The sequence below is a fragment of the Polychytrium aggregatum genome, assembly GCF_025602895.1.
Source record: "Polychytrium aggregatum strain JEL109 chromosome Unknown BJ171scaffold_14, whole genome shotgun sequence".
Lineage (NCBI taxonomy): Eukaryota > Fungi > Chytridiomycota > Chytridiomycetes > Polychytriales > Polychytrium > Polychytrium aggregatum.
The window spans coordinates 398885-416016 of NW_026516216.1; the positions used below are offsets into that span (position 1 = coordinate 398885).

At 59.7% G+C, this 17132-nt stretch overlaps 5 protein-coding genes across 5 annotated transcripts; 1 reads left to right on the top strand and 4 right to left on the bottom strand.

Moving 5' to 3' along the window:
* Positions 1-570: 570 nt before the first annotated feature.
* BJ171DRAFT_62887 (uncharacterized protein) lies at positions 571-2967 on the bottom strand. The gene is made up of 3 exons (XM_053115580.1): positions 2494-2967; positions 890-2077; positions 571-803 (listed from the first exon to the last, which is right to left on the bottom strand). Exons 1-3 carry the CDS (start codon positions 2863-2865, stop codon positions 729-731), a joined length of 1635 nt encoding a protein of 544 aa, XP_052967645.1. The 5' UTR covers positions 2866-2967; the 3' UTR covers positions 571-728.
* Positions 2968-3987: 1020 nt separating this feature from the next.
* BJ171DRAFT_598240 (uncharacterized protein) lies at positions 3988-5104 on the bottom strand. The gene is made up of 2 exons (XM_053114824.1): positions 4572-5104; positions 3988-4438 (listed from the first exon to the last, which is right to left on the bottom strand). The coding sequence occupies exons 1-2, from the start codon at positions 5089-5091 to the stop codon at positions 4275-4277; spliced, it is 684 nt and encodes a 227-aa protein (XP_052967646.1). The 5' UTR covers positions 5092-5104; the 3' UTR covers positions 3988-4274.
* Positions 5105-7228: 2124 nt separating this feature from the next.
* BJ171DRAFT_62917 (uncharacterized protein) lies at positions 7229-8614 on the top strand. The gene is made up of 6 exons (XM_053115586.1): positions 7229-7254; positions 7399-7526; positions 7661-7727; positions 7862-7947; positions 8128-8163; positions 8278-8614. Exons 2-6 carry the CDS (start codon positions 7470-7472, stop codon positions 8485-8487), a joined length of 456 nt encoding a protein of 151 aa, XP_052967647.1. The 5' UTR covers positions 7229-7254; positions 7399-7469; the 3' UTR covers positions 8488-8614.
* Positions 8615-10135: 1521 nt separating this feature from the next.
* BJ171DRAFT_62930 (uncharacterized protein) lies at positions 10136-13331 on the bottom strand. The gene is made up of 4 exons (XM_053115589.1): positions 12637-13331; positions 11079-12320; positions 10860-10930; positions 10136-10494 (listed from the first exon to the last, which is right to left on the bottom strand). The coding sequence occupies exons 1-4, from the start codon at positions 13255-13257 to the stop codon at positions 10461-10463; spliced, it is 1968 nt and encodes a 655-aa protein (XP_052967648.1). The 5' UTR covers positions 13258-13331; the 3' UTR covers positions 10136-10460.
* A 686-nt stretch (positions 13332-14017) lies between these two features.
* On the bottom strand, positions 14018-15738 carry BJ171DRAFT_62947 (uncharacterized protein). The gene is made up of 3 exons (XM_053115594.1): positions 14518-15738; positions 14287-14357; positions 14018-14116 (listed from the first exon to the last, which is right to left on the bottom strand). The coding sequence occupies exons 1-3, from the start codon at positions 15598-15600 to the stop codon at positions 14086-14088; spliced, it is 1185 nt and encodes a 394-aa protein (XP_052967649.1). The 5' UTR covers positions 15601-15738; the 3' UTR covers positions 14018-14085.
* Positions 15739-17132: the final 1394 nt, after the last annotated feature.

A 17132-nucleotide genomic window follows, 5' to 3' on the forward strand; every position in this document is an offset into this window, starting at 1 on the left:
CATGGATGGCCAGGCGACATTATAGCCAAGGTCTCAAGATGGAGGAGCAAGACTATATCGAACAATGCAAGACAAGGCACGGCAGTAGCAATATCGACAACGGGAAGGAAGAGGAATCGGCGGCTGTCGGCCAACGAGGAAGTGCCGAATGGCTCCATCCCCCCCACGGCGATGGCAAGGGATATCTCGACGAAGAAAGCAGGAGTTGAGGGGGGAGGGAGTGCAAGATACTAGAAACGAGAAGAAAAGGATGGGCCAGAGCGACTGCGGCACTGTCCATCAGAGTCCAAGCCGCTGCCAGGAGCACCCTGCCAGCATCACCGTTGCAGATGCTGCCTTCGCAGTCGCTGCCGTGGCTGCAACTTTGCTGTTGGCTGTGTTCATCGGTTAGCCATTTTCCGCCAGCGGCCATCCTCCTTTCAGGGGAACCGAGGGAGGGGGTGAATACACCAGATAGCCGTCGCGAGATCGAATCTCGGATCGATCAGTCAGTCGTTCGCTTGTTTGACTGGTCACTCGATGCATGCCAACGGGAAGATGCCACTGGCAAGCGAGTCGAGGCGCCATCATAGTCGCAGAATACAAAAGCGGAGGAGGAGTGGAGGAGTGGAAGAGTGGAAGAGTGGAAGCACAGGCCGTTCGATGACCCTGAGTCAGTGTGTCTTTTGGATTCGGCTGTGCCCATAAACCACCAGATGTATCCACGCACTACGGCGGTCCAGCCAAACCTACCTCAGTGATGTCGAGTAGTTGAATCCGTACGCCCATCCGTCGTCGAAGCGGTAGATGATGGCGAGGTTGTCCTGAGGAAGACAGCGACAGGCCGTCAGTCCGTCAGTCCGTCAGTCCGTCAGTCCGTCAGTCCCTCAGTCTGTCAGCAGCAACTTACCCCGATGTGAACCGAGATTTCGTCATCTTCTGCGGGCTGATAGTACTTGAAAGCAACACGAGCGGTGGCAGCAGCAGCGGCGGGGTTCTGCTGGTACTGGTGATATTGCTGCTGCTGCAACTCGGCAGCCTTCTTCTGTTCGGCATCGAGCTTGCGGAGACTTGAGGTTCGGCGCAGATCCGAGTGGCCGTCCTGCGAGATGGACGAGGTCGCTGTCTCGAGGCGGCGGAGGGACGCGTGCGTGGGGACGACGGCTTGTCCGTCGGCATAGTGAACTTGGTTTGGAGGGTAGATGGGTCCGCTGCCAGAGTCCGAGTAGTGGCTCATGATCTCGGCGATGGAGGGCAGGGCCAGGCTGTTGGGCGGTGGTGGGTACGTTGAGGTTGGACTGATTTCCAGTCGCTGCTGGGCCAGTCGACTCGGAGTCGGCGAAAGCGGAGGGTGTGGGTTGGGTCCGTGGGAATACGGATTGCCGGTTGGGGTCGCGGGGCTGTTGGACGAGCCGCTCTGGCTGGAGGACCACAGGTTTGAAGGAGAAGGGCCGGCGAGACCAGGGACAAAGGGAGCCCTGGGATTGCCATCGCTCGTCGAGGGGTAGTTCATCTGCATGGTATAGAGCGGACCGCTCTGGCTGATGCGATTGTTGCGCCTGGACTCGGGGGAGAGCCGGTCGGTGGTCGAGACGATGGGCGGAGAGCTGATGCGGGGGACGGTGGTGTATGCCCCCGCATACTCGGCCGAGCCGTGGCCCGGCCGGGAGACAGTCGATGAGGGTGCAGAAGGCGACAGCCGCGAGGGGTCGCTGGGACTGGCAGCGTTGATGTAGACACTGCCGGCCTGGGAGGTGTTGACGAGAGTGCCTTGAGTCTCGGAGCCCGAGGACGGGCGGCTCACGAGGCTGCTGTGTTCGTGGGCATGGATGTCGGCCGAGTGGGCGGTTTGCTGGCGGGACTTGCGCCGACGGAAGCTGCACCAGGTGCCGAGCAAGATGAGGGCAGCGATGGCGACGACACCGCCCGAGAGGCCCGCGATCAGTGGGATGTTGATGCTTGTGTCGGAGGCCAGGTCGGTGGGCGAGATGGTGGGGGCGGCGGGTGGAGATGGGTCGAGCGAGGACGACGGCAGGATGGACGAGGTTGCAGATGGGTCCGGCAGGGTGGTTGTGTCGGTGACGTTGATGTCAGCGAGCTGGGAGGAGTGGAGATGGTTGGGATGGTTGGGGAGTGGGGATGGAATGTGTGGAAATGAGCCAATGCCAGAAGAACCGTTGTGGGCGCTGGGGCCATGAGCGCAGAAGCGCGGGAGGCATGAAGGGCTGCTGAGCCCAGGCCGAGGAGGCACAGCGGATACAACGGCAGCAAAGAACCGAGGCCCCCCTGGTGTCAACCAATGTTTGCATGCAACAAAGCTGGCAAAGACATGGCAATCACGGCAAGCGCAACAAGGATACCAGCATGCAGGATGGATTGCAACCAGCGCAACAACGCGAGGGGGGGGGCTATTGATGCGACATGTCTTTGGGGCAGAACGTAACGAAGCGCAGCGACCAGCCAGCTCGCCCGCCAGCCAGGGGGGGGGAGAGGAAAGCGAACAAATATACTCACATTTGTATAGACGGTCCAGTTGGAGGCCTCGCTGTTGCCAAGGCACCTGCCAACCTGAAAGTCGCTGACCCGATCGCCCAGACAGGACGGGTCCGCACCGAGGTTGACGTTGGCAAACTTGCGCGAGCTGCAGAGGACCTTGATGGTCGGGTCGGCCTGGCAGTCGCCAAAGCTGCCGAGGAACACCATATGCATAGGAGCCAGGCTCTGTCCGAGGCTGGGCGGCGCGGCCTCCTGGCAGCGGGAGTAGATGAACTCGAGGCCGCTGCTGCCAGAGCTCAGCCTACTTCTGCTGAGGTTGAAGGTCGCAAAGGTGCCGATGGTGTACTCCTTGCCCGAGTGGCAGCCGATAAGGCGGGGTGGAGACGACATGGCCGGGTTGAGCGGCTGGGTCCTGGTGGGCTCGGTCAGGCCGGTTCAAAGGACTGGGAAGGGATGGGAGCGATGGACGACGGACAGGAGAGGGTGCGAGGAAGCGACCCGGTGCGGCGGCGATGGTTTCTTCTGGGAGATGCCGAAATGCCGAGAGACAAGCCGGGAGGCGGCTGATGAGCCAGAGGGCAGGAAAAAAAACAATCAGGACGAAGGCCAGACAAGAAACCGCTCTCGCTCGTCGGGTGGGTCTCGACGGCGCTGGGGACGCTTTGCCTCAGGGGTATTGTGCTTGTCTGCGTTTGCGTTTGCGATTGCGGCAGAGAAAGCTGGCGCTCGGTCAAGGAGCGGCTGGGCCGGCGGTTCGATGAGCCTTTGCTCCACCGATGCACAGAGAGAGCAACAGACAACGACAGGGTGGATGTGCGAGCCGAGCGCGAGAGGAATGGGCGGCGCCGAGGACAGACGCACTGCTGCCGGCAGCGACAGAAGCAGTCGACAGCAACAGCGCAGAGCGTGGAAGCGGCACTCGGATGCGAGCTGCGGGATGCAGGGTGAGCGATGCGGCATGCGAGAGGCAAGATGCGGCATGTGGGATGCGACATGCCGCGCGGATGCCGGCCGTCGAGGCTCCATGGATACTAAGCGGCCGGTCCGCGGGCCGCAACGTTGCTCGGGGCATTGGTCGAGGAGCTGGATGCGGGACCGGATGCGGCGCTGGCTGGAGCATCGCAGCGCTGGCTGGAGCATCGCAGCGCTGGTCGAGGCGACGAACGACGACAGCAACAGCAGGAACAGCAGTAGCAAACGGGCGACAAGGGCCCGGGTGTGCCATGGAGCAAGACAACCAGCACCAGCCGCAGGACCCAACAGCCCAGGGCTGGGCAGGCGCCGAGCGCACCGCAACAGGCGCATCGCTGGTGCGATCGATTTGGGATGCGTCTGGCCCTCCCCCCGCCGGATTGCGGCGACATGGGGATATGGTCCCTTCAAGCAGGTCGAAGGGATCGGGGGTGGGGAAACCGCCATGGGGCATGCACGAGTTGGCAAGGCAAGCACACAGACCAACAGAGACAGCATCACAGCGAAGCCGATGGCAGCACGATCTTTGATACAGTTGGCGGCGCTGTCGATGTATTACGGCCTGTAGGGCCAGGGCAGGGCCGCCTGAAGGCGCATAGATGCATGAGGTTGAGGGCGCCATGGGTCGCCATAGAAACGGATACACGGAGGAGCAGGATTGCCAGAGGCGATAGGCAGGCTGAGGTGTGGGCCGAGTGCCGACTTGGATCTATGCGCTGGGGAGCGGTTGGAGCTGTGGAAGGCTCTCGCGGTGCTTTCGGATCTTGCGTTTCAGATGCACAAGTGCACCAGCAACGAGGGCAGCGGCAACGACGACGACGCCTGCGCTAATGCCGGCAATAATGGGCACATTGATGTCGCTGCCAGAGCCGGGGCTGGGGGAGCTTGCGATCCCAGTGGCAAAAGGGGTTGGAGTGGCAGGAACAGGGCCAATGCTGGAGGTCGGTGCTGTTGGGCTCGGAGGCAGCGCGAGCGCCGGTGCAGATATGTTCTGGATACCGAAAGCGAATGGCAAGCCCTGGGTGAGTCGGTCCGTCGATCGAACGAGGCCATGCGGCAGATGCAACAGGTGCAACAGATGCAGACGAAGGGCGGTTTCCGCCATCGACGAGTCCAGAACATACCGTCGCATAGACAGCCCAGATGAACGGAGCGCCGGCCGTGCATTTGCCGATCCTCAAGTTCGAGACTGCTGCCGGGGCGCAATCGGGAGAGGCAAAGTTGGTGTCGGCAGGATGTGCCGAGCACGCAACCTGCACCATGGGATTGCTGCTGCAGTTGCCATAGCTCCCGAGATACACGGCCTGGACGGATGTTGCGGCATGAGATTGCTGCAGACACTTGGTGGCGAGGGCCCCGAGAGTGTCGTTGGAGAGCAGGTCGAGCTGCGGAAGAGTGACGCTGGCAAACGAGTCGAACGAAGACAGTTTGCCGCCTCGACAGCCGAGAAACTGGGACTGGGACTGGGACTGGGGCTGTGACATTGCGGCCGGGGACTGCTTCGTCGACAAACGCAGATGGAAGGGACGGCTCGACAGCGAGAAAGACGCCGAGGCACCTGAGAACGAAACGGCCAAGCCCGAGGCAGAGAGGGGTGGAGTGGAGAGGCCGCCTCGAGACGCAGGTGTGCGCGGATTGTAACATCTGTGGACTAGATGAGAGGCCATGAGGCCCTGGCAACAAAGGCAATGGTCGATAATTGCAAGGGCACAGACTCAGGTGATGTTGCACCGGAGGTGGCCAGGCGGGGTGGGGGCGTGGTGGCGATGACGGTGGTGGTGATGGTGAGGGCTGGAGACGACGGCGATCACCACGATCATGATGTTCATGGCGATCATAGTGATGGACGACGATGGTGGTCGTGGTGGGAATGGCGGATGGTTGATGAATGGAGCCGGATTATCATGTGTCTGCAGAGTACTGCTGAGCGACCAGGCGACCCAGCCAGCGCGGCTGGACAACCCGGCCGATGGCACCGACGATGGCGAATGGGTCGGCTTGGGCGATCGTGTGATGAACGTCCAGTCGTGCGGGGAGGGGGCACGATGCAGCCACGGGTCTGAGTGGATCGGTGGCTGCAGATGGATGTGGATGAGTGAGAGAGAGAGCGAGAGTGAGTGTGGATATAAGTGTGGGTGCGAGTGAGTATTCCTCGCACCATCTGCACATCGCCTCATGCACATCGCCCCATGCATTGCTTCATGCACATTGCTTCATGCACATCGCCTCATGCACATTGCTTCATATGCACCGGTTGGAGATGAACTCTCCACTTGACCAAAGCCAAACCCCACCCGCAAGGAGACGGGGCGAAGGGACGAGCAAGGCCCAAAGACGCAGGACCAGCCGAGGCTTGGACAGACTCGCCCCAGGCTGCTCGGTGCCGTTCCCAGACAGCGCGGGAGTGCTTTGTTCTCGATCTCGTGCGCCGACAGAGTTGGTGTCCGACACCCAGAATAGCGCCCGGACAGCGCCAGTCGAACGAGTGGAGGAGCGACTGAGCAGTCGACAAGGGCTGAAAGACCGAACACACCCAATTGAATGCACCCAATTTAATGCATCCCAATTGCATTAAACGCCTTCAGTTCAACCACACCCAATTCAATCCAAACACACTCAAACACCCAATTCAAACACCCCGGGCACAAGGCGCTGCACCGGCCGTGTGGATCGCATGGCCGCCATGGCCGCGATATATAGCCGTCTGGTCCTCTGTCCCTGGCCCGCATCCCCCCCCAACCACCCAGCTCTCCCCGCCCTCCCCGCCCAGACGTCTTTTGCCTTGGCCCTTCCACCCTCCCTTCTCTCCTTCTTCTTCTCTGGTGATATGCGCTTCGGCATGCTCGAGCCATACTATTTCGAAAGCTACGACCCGTACCGAGATGGCGCCGCCGCTCTCCATCGGGAGCCCACCCTCGTCGCCAGCCACCATCCCAGCAGCAACCAGGATACCCCAGCCTCGCCCGGTGCCGGGCCCGAGCCCACCCGTTGCATCTACGCCAGCTTCTACCAGCCGCCACGCTACCAGTCGAGGTGCTCGCTCTTCTTTGAGCGGATACGCACTTGTCTGCCGAGGCCACTGCGGGTATCGTCGCGGTTCTCAGGTTGGTGCTCCATGTTCGCCGTTGGGTCCTCCCCCCTGGCCTGGCCTGGCCTGCTGGGCGACTGCTGTCGGTCCCGAGCCACCTGCACTCCCAATGCTTGCCCACCCCCCCCTGTTCTCGCCAATGGACGGCGATACACCCGCTTGGAACTGCATAACACATGGCAATCTTTGATGCTCATTCCCTCGTCTCTCCTTGCTTGGCTCGTCCCTCGTCGCTCCTTGGCTCGGCTCATTCCCTCGTCTCTCCTTGGCTCGGCTCATTCCCTCTCCCCGGATGGCCTCGTCAACCGCCGCTCGGCCTTCCTGCAACGGGCCTGCTCGCCACTCCAAAACGCCGCCCGCATCCTCCGCCGCAACGGGGAACTCGGATATCCTCCTTGCTCCCAACCCCGCAATCATCCTCGAACCCTGCCACCACAACGATCCTTGAACCTCCGCTGCACCGATCCGCAAATCTCCAATTGTATCCGTCGGTCGCACCCGCTCGTTCCCCCTGCAGACCGCCGGGTCTTCCTGGCCATCCTGGGATACTTTCTGTGTGCCACCTCGTTCCTGCGTAAGTGCGCTTCCTTACCACCGCCTCCTCCGTGGCCATGCACCCAGGACAGCCATAGCAGCCATAGCAGCCATAGCAGCCATAGCAGGGAGCGCTGCCTCCCACGAGCCCCCGTCTCGCCACCAAAGCGTCAGCGCCACCATTTGTATGGAATCGTTGTGCAGGCCCGGTGGCGCCAAATCAAGCCAAGTGTCTCCCCCCTCGGGCGCGTCGTTTCTCACTCACCGGCCTCCTCCCGGTCCCTCATCCTCTTCCGGCCCAATATGCTCTCTGCTCTTGCGTCCACCAGAGGTCCTCGGCGACTTGCCCAACTTCCAGCTCGCCTCGACCCTCCAGAACTTCCAGTTTGATCTACCGACCATGATGCAGTTCCTCAGCGTCCTGTCGTACTTGGTCGTATTCCTCAACTATACCATGGTAGGCTGCCTGGTTCCGATGCGCATTGTCTTTCTTCTTGCCTGGAATTGTTCTGCCATGGCCGGAGGATCTCACCCTTCCAAGCGCCAGCAAAAAATCAGCCCGCCCGCCCCCTAATCAACACAAACTCACAGTACAAATCTCAGGAAGTTCCAATAGGATTTTACATTATATTGGATCTGTGGTTCTTCGCCTACATGAGTAGGTGCTGCGTGCTTTGAGGGCTCTCTCTGGATCGTCGCAGATGAATGGCACCGTGCTCGATTCCAGCAGTCTGGCCGTACAGCTTGGCCTGGCCGTGTGGCTGATGCCGCTCGCTCTCTTCTGCCCATCAGTCTTCAGCCTGGCGACCTTTGGAATATCCATACACGCCTTCACTGCCGGTCAGATCATCTTTGGGCTGTTTTTGGAGCTCCTGAAGGTACCGAGTTCGGGCTTTGACTTGGATGCTCCCTCTGTGTGTCTGTTGGATACGGGCCTGTGCTGCTTGGACAGACCTGCTGTGCTTGCTCAAGGATGCCAAGCGGGACCTTGACTCGCTCACATTCGTACCTGCGTTTCTGCATTGCTGACTCGCTTCGCCCCTTTCCTCAATATGCAGCTTATCTTTGTGTACATGCTGCTTCGGTATACTTTGGTGAGTTGCCCGCGTTGCCTGTGTTGCCATTCATTGACCTGCATTGCCGGACTGCCGATCCCCTCTCGCCAAAGCGTCTGGTGTGCTGACAGCGTACCTCTTCCTCTCTCTCAGAACATTGTCTTCAATGACTCCACACAGCAGGCTCAGGCCGCCAATTCGCTCGACAATGAGCCCCTGCCTGCCTACGAGCCACCAAAGAGCGTTGTTTTCCTCCCTCCGCCCTACGAATCCCGAGTCTCGATTTCGAACGAAACCCCCGACGAGACCACTGGCGAAGCCCTCGACGACCCCAGCCCTCCTTCTTCGCTGTCCCCGGTTTGATCGACGCTGCCGGATCCCGTCTCGACCGCGAATCCTCTGAAACTGCGACCGATCCCCTCTGCCCACCCCCACCGATCCCGTTGCGACAAGACTCAACTGAATCGACCAGCCGAGTGTGATGGGTTGCTTCTTCCCATGATAACCCACCGGGCACTCGCCGACAGTTTGTCTTCCTTTCCCAACCCACCCCTTAGCCTTTTGCCTTCTCCTTACCTGCGGATGATGATCTTTTCTCTCCTTATTTATGACTACCCTACCCTCGCTGGCGAACGCGTGAGTAGGACCAGTCTGCTCCTCGGCTGCTCCTCTCACTGCTGGTCATGTTTGCCTCTCTCCCTCTCCATCTTGCGCCGCCTCGATCTGTTGGCACCAACGATGGCCTTGCCGATGCTGCTGCTCTTGTTCGTCCATGTTGATTTTGAGTTCCTTGAGTGTTGCTGGTTGACTCTGCATCCCGCCTCCCGCCTCCCGCCTCCCGTATCCCGTATCCCGTATCCCGTATCCCGTATCCCGTATCCCCTGTTCCTGCCCCTCCTTCCTTATTGTTGATATTTGACATTTGATTGATACCGCCGCTCCCCTCCCCTTGTCGATACCGCTGTGATCGTTGATGGTGTTACCGATACGATGATATCGATGTTGATCCTCATACGTGAATTCGGAAACAGCTTTTGCCCACCACGCTTTGAATCCGCCCACACACCCATGCACACACTCATTGATACGCCTCTGCCCGCTCGTAAAGGATGAGGAGGGGGGACAAGGATAGCATCTCCCCGGCCGCACGATCTACCACATCCGCACCTTCACATCCACATCCACATCCGCTTGGTATCGTTTGAGGGGCCACGGTTTGGAGCCCTCCATCCAGCCCCGTCGCTATCGTCTGCCGTGCCTCTCTATCTTTCTCATTTCATCAACACCCTCCACTTCCATGCACAGAGTTATCGCTCATCGTGCATCTTTTCATGGGCACTTCGGCCCTGCACATGGCTTCGTCAGTTCATTCACTTTGTGTTTCATTCGCAGATGCATCTGCACGCCCATTTCTCACTCTCCCACACCACTAGATTCATCCCATGTTTCCTTGATGGCAACTCTATTGTTTATCTGCCTTCTCCATCGTCGCTCCCCACATTCACATTCAGATACACATTCGCATTCGCATTCACATTCACATTGACATACACGCCCGCGCACTGCATTTCCTTGATGGTTACGATCTCTGTCGTCTGTTTGTTCACTTGTTTTGTTTTCGCATTTGGTACAAGTTGGTTCGCAGTTTGTTCCGTTTTGTTCCTCCGTTTGCATCGTGTGGCCTAGCATAGCATAGCATAGCATAGCATTGCATAGCATGGGCCAGCGATAATTTCATTTCTAAGCTTTCGTCCACTCCCCTCGCGTACACTTGTCCTTCGAATCCTGCGACTGTTCCCCCTCAGTGATGGGCGGGGACAACTCGCTGGCAAGTGTACTACTTGTTCAGTCCACATCATATCTTTTGTTCATTTGGCTTTCCCCCATACCTGAAATTACAAGCACCTACAACAACCAACCAACCACCGCTAACGTATCTAGAGACGTATGAGCAGCGCTGTGGGATCGATGGAGCGGACAAGAAAGGGAGAGGGGAAGCGACCAGCCGCGCGTCGGAGACAGGCTGACAGCAGCTGGACGAGCGACGACGGGGAGTTGATATGTAATATAGATAGAGTTATATAGCGACTCAATAGCGACTCATGGGGAGCCGCAGGATACGGCTCATACAAGAGGAAGGCAAAAGAAACGAGAGGAATAGAGAGAAAAGACGAGTCCATTCGATAGGGAATGGGCGATAGAGAATAACGGTGTATGCCACCAACGGAGGGCGATCGCTGCAGGGAGAGGGGGGGGGAGGAGACAAAGGAGAGGAGGAAGGGCGATGAATTTCTTCAGTATCACTTTGAAATCGAAGGGCCTAGGGCTATCTTGAATTACTTTACGAGACTATCGACTGGGAACACACCCCTGGCAAGTTCGGTCGCCGATGGTGGTAGTGGTAGTGGTAGTGGTAGTGGTAGTGGTAGTGGTAGTGGTAGTGGTAGTGGTAGTGGTAGTGGTAGTGGTAGTGGTAGTGGTAGTGGTAGTGGTAGTGGTAGTGGTAGTGGTAGTGGTAGTGGTAGTGGTAGTGGTAGTGGTAGTGGTAGTGGTAGTGGTAGTGGTAGTGGTAGTGGTAGTGGTAGTGGTAGTGGTAGTGGTGGTTAGTGGCGATGTAGCAAGCGGGCCAAGGACTAGCAGTGATGCTCCGAGACAAACAACGACAGCCTCCCCCGACCGTCGCAGTTGAGCATGTGCTCGAGTCAGTCAAAGTTGATGCCGTTGGTTCATGTTACCTTTCCAGAGTGCGGTAGTTGTAGCCGTAGCACCATCCATCGTCAAACTTGTAGATGATATCAACTTGGTCCTGAAGGCAGGGTCGGAAAGTGTTGATGAGTTAGCAATCGCCAAGGAAATTGAATCCGTCGGCCATGTGGGCCGTGCAAGGCCGCGCGAGCTGTGCCAGCAGCCATGAGTGAGTCGAAAGAAAGAAAAAGAAAAAACATCCAACTCACCCCGATCTGCATGTGGATTTCATCCCCGTTGATCGGGACAAACTCCTTCTCCACCGTCGAAAGTTCAATCTTCGGGCCCGTCTCGTCCGCCTGAGCAGCAGCCACGGCGCCCGGGTGTGTCTGGATGAAGCTCGACGTGCGGGCGGATGTGTGGCGCCGAAGGGTCTCTGCAATCGTCAGCAGACGGGGGTCCATGTCCGGCACAGCGTTGATTCGCACGGGTGAGCCCGTGTTGATCTGCGGAGGGCTCGGCTTTGTCGCCGAGGACTCGCTCAGATGCGAGAGCGGGGGCGAAGGCGAGTGCTGAAGCGGGTGAGGATGCGGGGGAGGATGTGAGTGCGTCTGGGTCGGCGACGGAGAGGCCTGCGGGTTGAAGAGTGTCGGGTTGGTGCGGACGAGCGAGCCCCGGATCGAGTTTTCGAGCGAGACCGTCCCGGAGAAATTGGGCAGGGCAGTGTCGGCCCGATTATTACTCGGCTGGGGACCTGCGTAGGTGCGAGCGGCCGGAATCTGCTGTTGGGATGGCGAAAACCGAGTGTCCGGGCCCTGGGGCGGATACGCCGCGCCATATTCGCCAATGGGACCTTGGGCAGGGCTGTTTGTGGCTGTTCTGGCTGCGTTATCCAGCACGGCGTTGACTGGGCTGTAGTACTGCTGTTGCTGCTGAGGGGCTGGAGGAGGAGACGGATGGACGTAAATGGGGTACGACTGTAGCGGCACTTCCGGTTGCGGATACGGATATTGCGCTGCCCTGGGAAGTGACGGGTGGTAGGGATTCTGGGCGACGGGCTGGCGCGGCAGCGAGCCTGAGGGTCTCGGCGCACTTGGATATGTGATATGGAGTGGCTGCTGATTGTCTGGATAGGACTGAGGATAGGGCGCCGCATAGGTCATGCCGCGGGCGTCCCCGGGAGATGCGGTATTGCCGGCGACCGGAGGAGGGGCATTGCCAACGGGAGACTGACCCGAGGGCAAAGAAACTTGGCGGGAAGGCGAAGCTTGCAGCTGCCGAGCCTTTTGCTGACGTCGGCGATAGAGACAAAATAACACCGCCCCGAGGAGCAGGACGAGAGCTCCAGAAGCGACCCCGGCAATCAGAGGAATGTTGGACGAGGATGAGGACGAGGCAGGGCTCGGGGACGACGTTGGTATGAACGTGGCCGTGGGGATGGTGAGGCTCATGGATATCACGGTGGGCAGGGTGGCCACGGACGTTGTGGTCGAGAATGGAGCATCGTTTTGCTGTGGACAACAAGCAGACCAGGTTGTTAGCAGCAGTCTCGACCAGCGGATGAGCGGACGGTCAAGAAAGGGCGGACAGCGGATGAGCAGGGTCGCAGCATGGCGGAAATCTAAGGGTGGCCCAAAGCAACAGCCAGCTCAAGCCAAAACCTGCTCAAGCAACGAAGCCTGTGAACGAAGGCCCCAGCGGTCCCGCAGGAGAAAGGCCTGATTGATTGATCGATCGACCCATTGGCAGCAACAGGGACTGGAATACCGCCTGCAAGCCACGGCTGCACAGGCCAGTCCCGAGCAGCAGCGAAGAAGATCGACTTACAACAGCATAGATAAACCACGGGATGGTGGTGATTGTGGGTGCGGCACAGTCGATGCAGTAGATACTGGTGAGGTCGCTCTGCAAGGTGCCGGGGCAGAATAGGAAGTCGTTGAGGCAGGAAGCCGTGGCCATGTTCGTCAGCTGGGCCCCAGCCTGATCGAACGAGTCGCAGGCTACTATCCACTGGGCCGGAGTCAGGGTACTGCAGGCGGTGCTGTTTTGGATTGAGACCCAGAGGAAATTGACGGGAGTAGGCGACATCTGGTGGCATTTGTTCAGGATGTCACTGAGCAGTGTGTTTGCAGGGAAGGTCAGGAGAGTGGTCACCACCATGGACGAGGGGCCGGTGGTGTTGCATCCCTCAAGCAGAATCGACGGGGACGATGCCATGGCTGGACCAGGGACGTCGAGGAGCGGCTGCTTCCGAGCTGGCCGAGATAGAGGCGGGGGTCGGCAGCGGAGGGGGGAGCTGGCGAACGCAGGAGACGAGCGAGATGGAGGGCAAGCCAGGAGAGCATGGCTGGGGTGGCGACGCAGCGGGTCCAACGGATCTATCGGCGCCGAGGCCGCGCACAAGGGATATCGCCGGGCAGCAGGATTCGCTCCACCGGGCCTGTTCATCGGGCAGGGATCTCAAGCCGGGCCTTGTAGTGCGGCGAGATACAGAAGTGCTCCCAGAATGAATGGGACAGTCGTTTTGAACCAGGGCAGTTGTTCTCTGGGGCATGAATGCACGCCCACTCACTCATTACAATCATGGCCAAGAGGTTGCTCACAGTGCCGGGAAGCCAAGCGACTCGAGGAGGCCGAGTATCTTGATATCGATACACCATGGAGCAGTCCAGAGGGTCGAGCGGATACACCGCACAAAGATATTGCCAACCAGGATGGGAACAATCGCACGGCTTGCTCACTGGAGCCTGCGAAAGTTCAGCATGCTTTAGGCCTTTGGAGCCAGGGAGAAGGGCTGTCCCGTTTCTTTCTGGATCAACTGTAGAAGTGTGCAAGCACAGCGGCGGCGACAATGTAGTCGGGTTTGGATAAAACACAGAAACGAACAGGAGGATAGAATGGACCAAGCAAGAATGAGGAGGAGCAGGTGCCGGACGTCCCGATGCAATGCGAGTCGAATAGAATACCGGAGGATCGAGCGAGCAGCGGGTGGCATCGGGAGGAGGGACATCACAGACACAGGGGGGGGGGCAGAAACGGATCGGGTCGATCCTCTTCCACTGGGACAGGAAATCAAGAGGCGGATGATTCTATGGCATGGTGGCTGCCGATGGATGGATGGAGAAAGGCAGGACATCTAGGAAGCGCAGGAAACAGCGAGCGGCATGCTCGCACATCTAGGAGACTTGGGACTGGTCTGGCGATGGAGAGACCAAATATACCGCAGCCGTCTCAACAACCAGGACCAGCCCCGGTTGCTTCGCTGAAGCGGAGGACTCAGGCCACGCAGTCGAACGGAAACACACCCCTGCAAACAAGATCAGACAGCAGATCAGACAGCAGATCAGACACCAATTCAGACAGCAGATCAGACAGCAGATTAAACACCAGATCAGACAGCAGATCAGACAACAGATCAGACAATGCCAGGACACAGGCATCTAAAGTGCAGCCGAGCCACAGCAGCTCTGTCCGTACCGTTCCAGCGAGCGGTAATTGTTGCCCAAGGCCCAGCCGTCGTCAAAGAGATGTGTGATCTCGATGCGGTCCTGCGCAGTAAGGGACTGTAGTCAGTATCTGTGGATGCTCTGGTTGCATGATGACGACGGCGGCCGAGGCGATATGGCCCAGTCGATTGCGACCGTGCGCACAGGCCTACTCAGCTGCCTCCATCCAACCACCAGGGCCAAACCAGCCGGGCCAGCTTACCCCGATCTTCATCTCGATCTCGTCCTCGTTGACGGGCTCAAACTCCTTGTTGACAATATAGATCTGCATCATATCCTGGCTCTCGTATGAGAGCGTCGACTGGACATCGAGCGACTTGAGGCTCTTCATGACCGCGTTCAGGCGGTCCGAGGGATAGCTCAGCAGGCTCGATGTTCGCCGGTTGTAGCCGCGGTCGCTGTGGGCATCGGGCCGCAGGTTGGCAGAGGCCACGGACGGATTCTGCTCCCGCGAGATCTTTTGGGTCGAGACGCCCCAGGGATTGCCGTCGTTGAGGGGCGCAAAGGCTCGGCCGGCGCCCTGGCTTGGGGTATGCGCTGGCATGGTCGGGGATCTCAAGCCGTTGAACCGGTCGCTGGAGCGCGGGCTCGTGGTTGTATTGAAGGGCCGCACGAGGGATGCTTGCTGCTGCTGCTCCTGAATCTTGGCGGCGGGCTTGCTGGACGACTCCTTTGATGCGCCGTAGGGCTGCGACTTTGGAGGCTTTGGCGCTGGAGCCGGAGCCGGAGCCGGAGCCGGAGCCGGAGCCGGGGTTGGGGACGTGGTCGCTCGATTGATTTTGGGCTGCGAGAGAGGCGGCAGCGTCTGATAAGCCGGGCTGCCCGCGGCCGGCCTGTTGGGACTCTCGATGGTGTCGGTGGGTCTCAGGCGACTTGTGGGGGCCCGGTATGGCTCCGGCTGCTGCGTCGGCAGCCTCGGTGGGGGAGAGGCGTTTCGCTGGAGCGACGGATGGAAGATCTCAAAGGACTGCGGGTAGGTGGTGTTGTAGAAGGTTGGCTTGGACGACTTGTAGGTCTTCCGATTCTGCACCAGCCAGGCAGCCAGGCCGGCGACGAGGATGCCGAGAACAAAAGTGCCAGCAGCAAGGCCGGCGATGGCACCAACGGACCAGCAGGTACCCTGGTCTTGGCCCAGGAGGCTGTTGGGACTGCTGGGAGCGGTTCCGTTGACGCCAGCGCTGGCGATGATGGGCTGGGGGTTGGATGGGCTCGGAGACACCGCATTGCTGCCAGCGAGAATCTGACGGAGCAGCGATCGAGGACGGATTGATAGGCAGAGCACCATGTGGGCATGAGCAGAAGACCAGGGAAAGCCAAGCGACCCCCAATAGCATGATTGTTAGCATCCAGCAGGCCGTTGCAACGGCGAATCAAGCGAGTGACCTGGCCGAGCCATGGCTGCGACCAGACTGACGATGTGTGAGACACTCGACCCACCGAATAGACCGCCCAGGTATACTTGGTCTGGGCCACGCCGTTGACGGTGACTGACTGGGGACAGCCGCCACAGGCGGTGCTGGAGCTGTTCAGGCAGTTGATGCTGGAGCACTGCGCGAGCGATCCGTTGCCGATCGGCATGGGGGTGGTCGGATCCAGCGAGCAATAGGCAACCATGGTCGGGTTGGAGCAGGACCCCGTCAACGGGCCGACGTAAAAGTACGACGACTTGAACAGCGAGCAGAACTGGGTGACGGCATCGAGCGAGGTTTGCGAGACCGAGGCGAAATAGAGGGCATTGGATTGGGAATGCGGCAGGTTGATGGCGCTGAGGCAGCTGCTGTATTGATAGCTGGCCGACGACGGGGCCGACGACGGGGCCGACGACGGGGCCGACGACGGGGCGCTGGGCTGAAGAGCCATGGAGACGGAGTGTCGGGATGTGCTAGAGCCGGGGCGATGTGATTGGAGCTGGACAGAGCGGCCGGGACTGAACGAAGCGAACGAGGCAGGAGATCTTGACTTGCCGGAGCGGCTGGAGATGCTGGCAGGAGGACTTGAGGCGGTTGCTGGCCCCGGGATGACGCTTGCGGTGTTAGCGAGAGTGGATAGGCACGCTGCAGATGGCCGGGAAAGAGTGCCGGCAATGTCCAGAGGAGGTTGATGGAGGTGTGGTCAGAAGGCGGTTGCTGATGACGGCCAGAGGAAATTTGCTGACGGGCTCGGGAGAACTGTCGAGCGGCACGAGCAGCCAAAGGACGAGAGAGAACGTGAGCGGCCGGGACCCAAATCTTTGTCTGTTTGGTCTGAAGGGCGAACTGCCGAGTCAGCAGCCAGAGTGCAGCGAGGCGCCTGGGGCGGACGGATGTGCAGCGCACTCTGGCCGACCCACCTGTGACCCGAGCGGATGGATCAGCGCCGCGACCGAGCGAGCAGACCCGCAAGGGAGAAGGGCGAGCGGCATTGTGCAAGCAACGGGTCCGAGGACGAGAGGCCAGGCAGGGACGGACGGACGGGGCTGGATGGGGCTGGATGGGACTGGATGGGGCTGGATGGGGCTGGATGGGGCTGGATGGGGCTGGATGTGCTGTCGACAAAACAGCGACTTGTTTGGGGCTGCGGGCTGGTGCGGGCGGTTGGGCGGTTGTATTGATGGATATGAGTGCATCGGCGGATGTTGTTGTGCTGTTGTTTGATTCTGCATCTCCGTTGCTGGACACTTCCCGGTCAAAGCACTCGCTCGGCAACGCACTGATCAGCATCCTCTGGCGCAGGAGCGCAACGGCCGCGGCCCGCTCGGGTGCCAGGCCTCGATTCGATATCGCACAGCCCGGCCTCGGTTCGATATCGCACAGTTCTCAGTGGAAGGGCTGCAGTGGG

What these genes read in the sequence shown, in the direction of transcription:
- BJ171DRAFT_62887 (XM_053115580.1), bottom strand. Translation starts at nt 2,865, where the DNA reads ATGTCGTCTCCACCCCGCCTTATCGGCTGCCACTCGGGCAAGGAGTAC. An exon ending in ACTGGACCGTCTATACAAAT is followed by an intron (nt 2,078 to 2,493) that starts GTGAGTATATTT and finishes CACTCCTCCCAG; the next exon opens with CTCGCTGACATCAACGTCAC. An exon ending in AAATCTCGGTTCACATCGGG is followed by an intron (nt 804 to 889) that starts GTAAGTTGCTGC and finishes TGTCTTCCTCAG; the next exon opens with GACAACCTCGCCATCATCTA.
- BJ171DRAFT_598240 (XM_053114824.1), bottom strand. Translation starts at nt 5,091, where the DNA reads ATGTTACAATCCGCGCACACCTGCGTCTCGAGGCGGCCTCTCCACTCC. An exon ending in TCTGGGCTGTCTATGCGACG is followed by an intron (nt 4,439 to 4,571) that starts GTATGTTCTGGA and finishes TTCGGTATCCAG; the next exon opens with AACATATCTGCACCGGCGCT.
- BJ171DRAFT_62917 (XM_053115586.1), top strand. Translation starts at nt 7,470, where the DNA reads ATGATGCAGTTCCTCAGCGTCCTGTCGTACTTGGTCGTATTCCTCAAC. An exon ending in GTGGTTCTTCGCCTACATGA is followed by an intron (nt 7,728 to 7,861) that starts GTAGGTGCTGCG and finishes TCTGCCCATCAG; the next exon opens with TCTTCAGCCTGGCGACCTTT. An exon ending in TGTTTTTGGAGCTCCTGAAG is followed by an intron (nt 7,948 to 8,127) that starts GTACCGAGTTCG and finishes CTCAATATGCAG; the next exon opens with CTTATCTTTGTGTACATGCT.
- BJ171DRAFT_62930 (XM_053115589.1), bottom strand. Translation starts at nt 13,257, where the DNA reads ATGAACAGGCCCGGTGGAGCGAATCCTGCTGCCCGGCGATATCCCTTG. An exon ending in CGTGGTTTATCTATGCTGTT is followed by an intron (nt 12,321 to 12,636) that starts GTAAGTCGATCT and finishes TGTTGTCCACAG; the next exon opens with CAAAACGATGCTCCATTCTC. An exon ending in AAATCCACATGCAGATCGGG is followed by an intron (nt 10,931 to 11,078) that starts GTGAGTTGGATG and finishes CCCTGCCTTCAG; the next exon opens with GACCAAGTTGATATCATCTA.
- BJ171DRAFT_62947 (XM_053115594.1), bottom strand. Translation starts at nt 15,600, where the DNA reads ATGGTGCTCTGCCTATCAATCCGTCCTCGATCGCTGCTCCGTCAGATT. An exon ending in AGATCGAGATGAAGATCGGG is followed by an intron (nt 14,358 to 14,517) that starts GTAAGCTGGCCC and finishes CTTACTGCGCAG; the next exon opens with GACCGCATCGAGATCACACA. An exon ending in AATTACCGCTCGCTGGAACG is followed by an intron (nt 14,117 to 14,286) that starts GTACGGACAGAG and finishes TCTTGTTTGCAG; the next exon opens with GGGTGTGTTTCCGTTCGACT.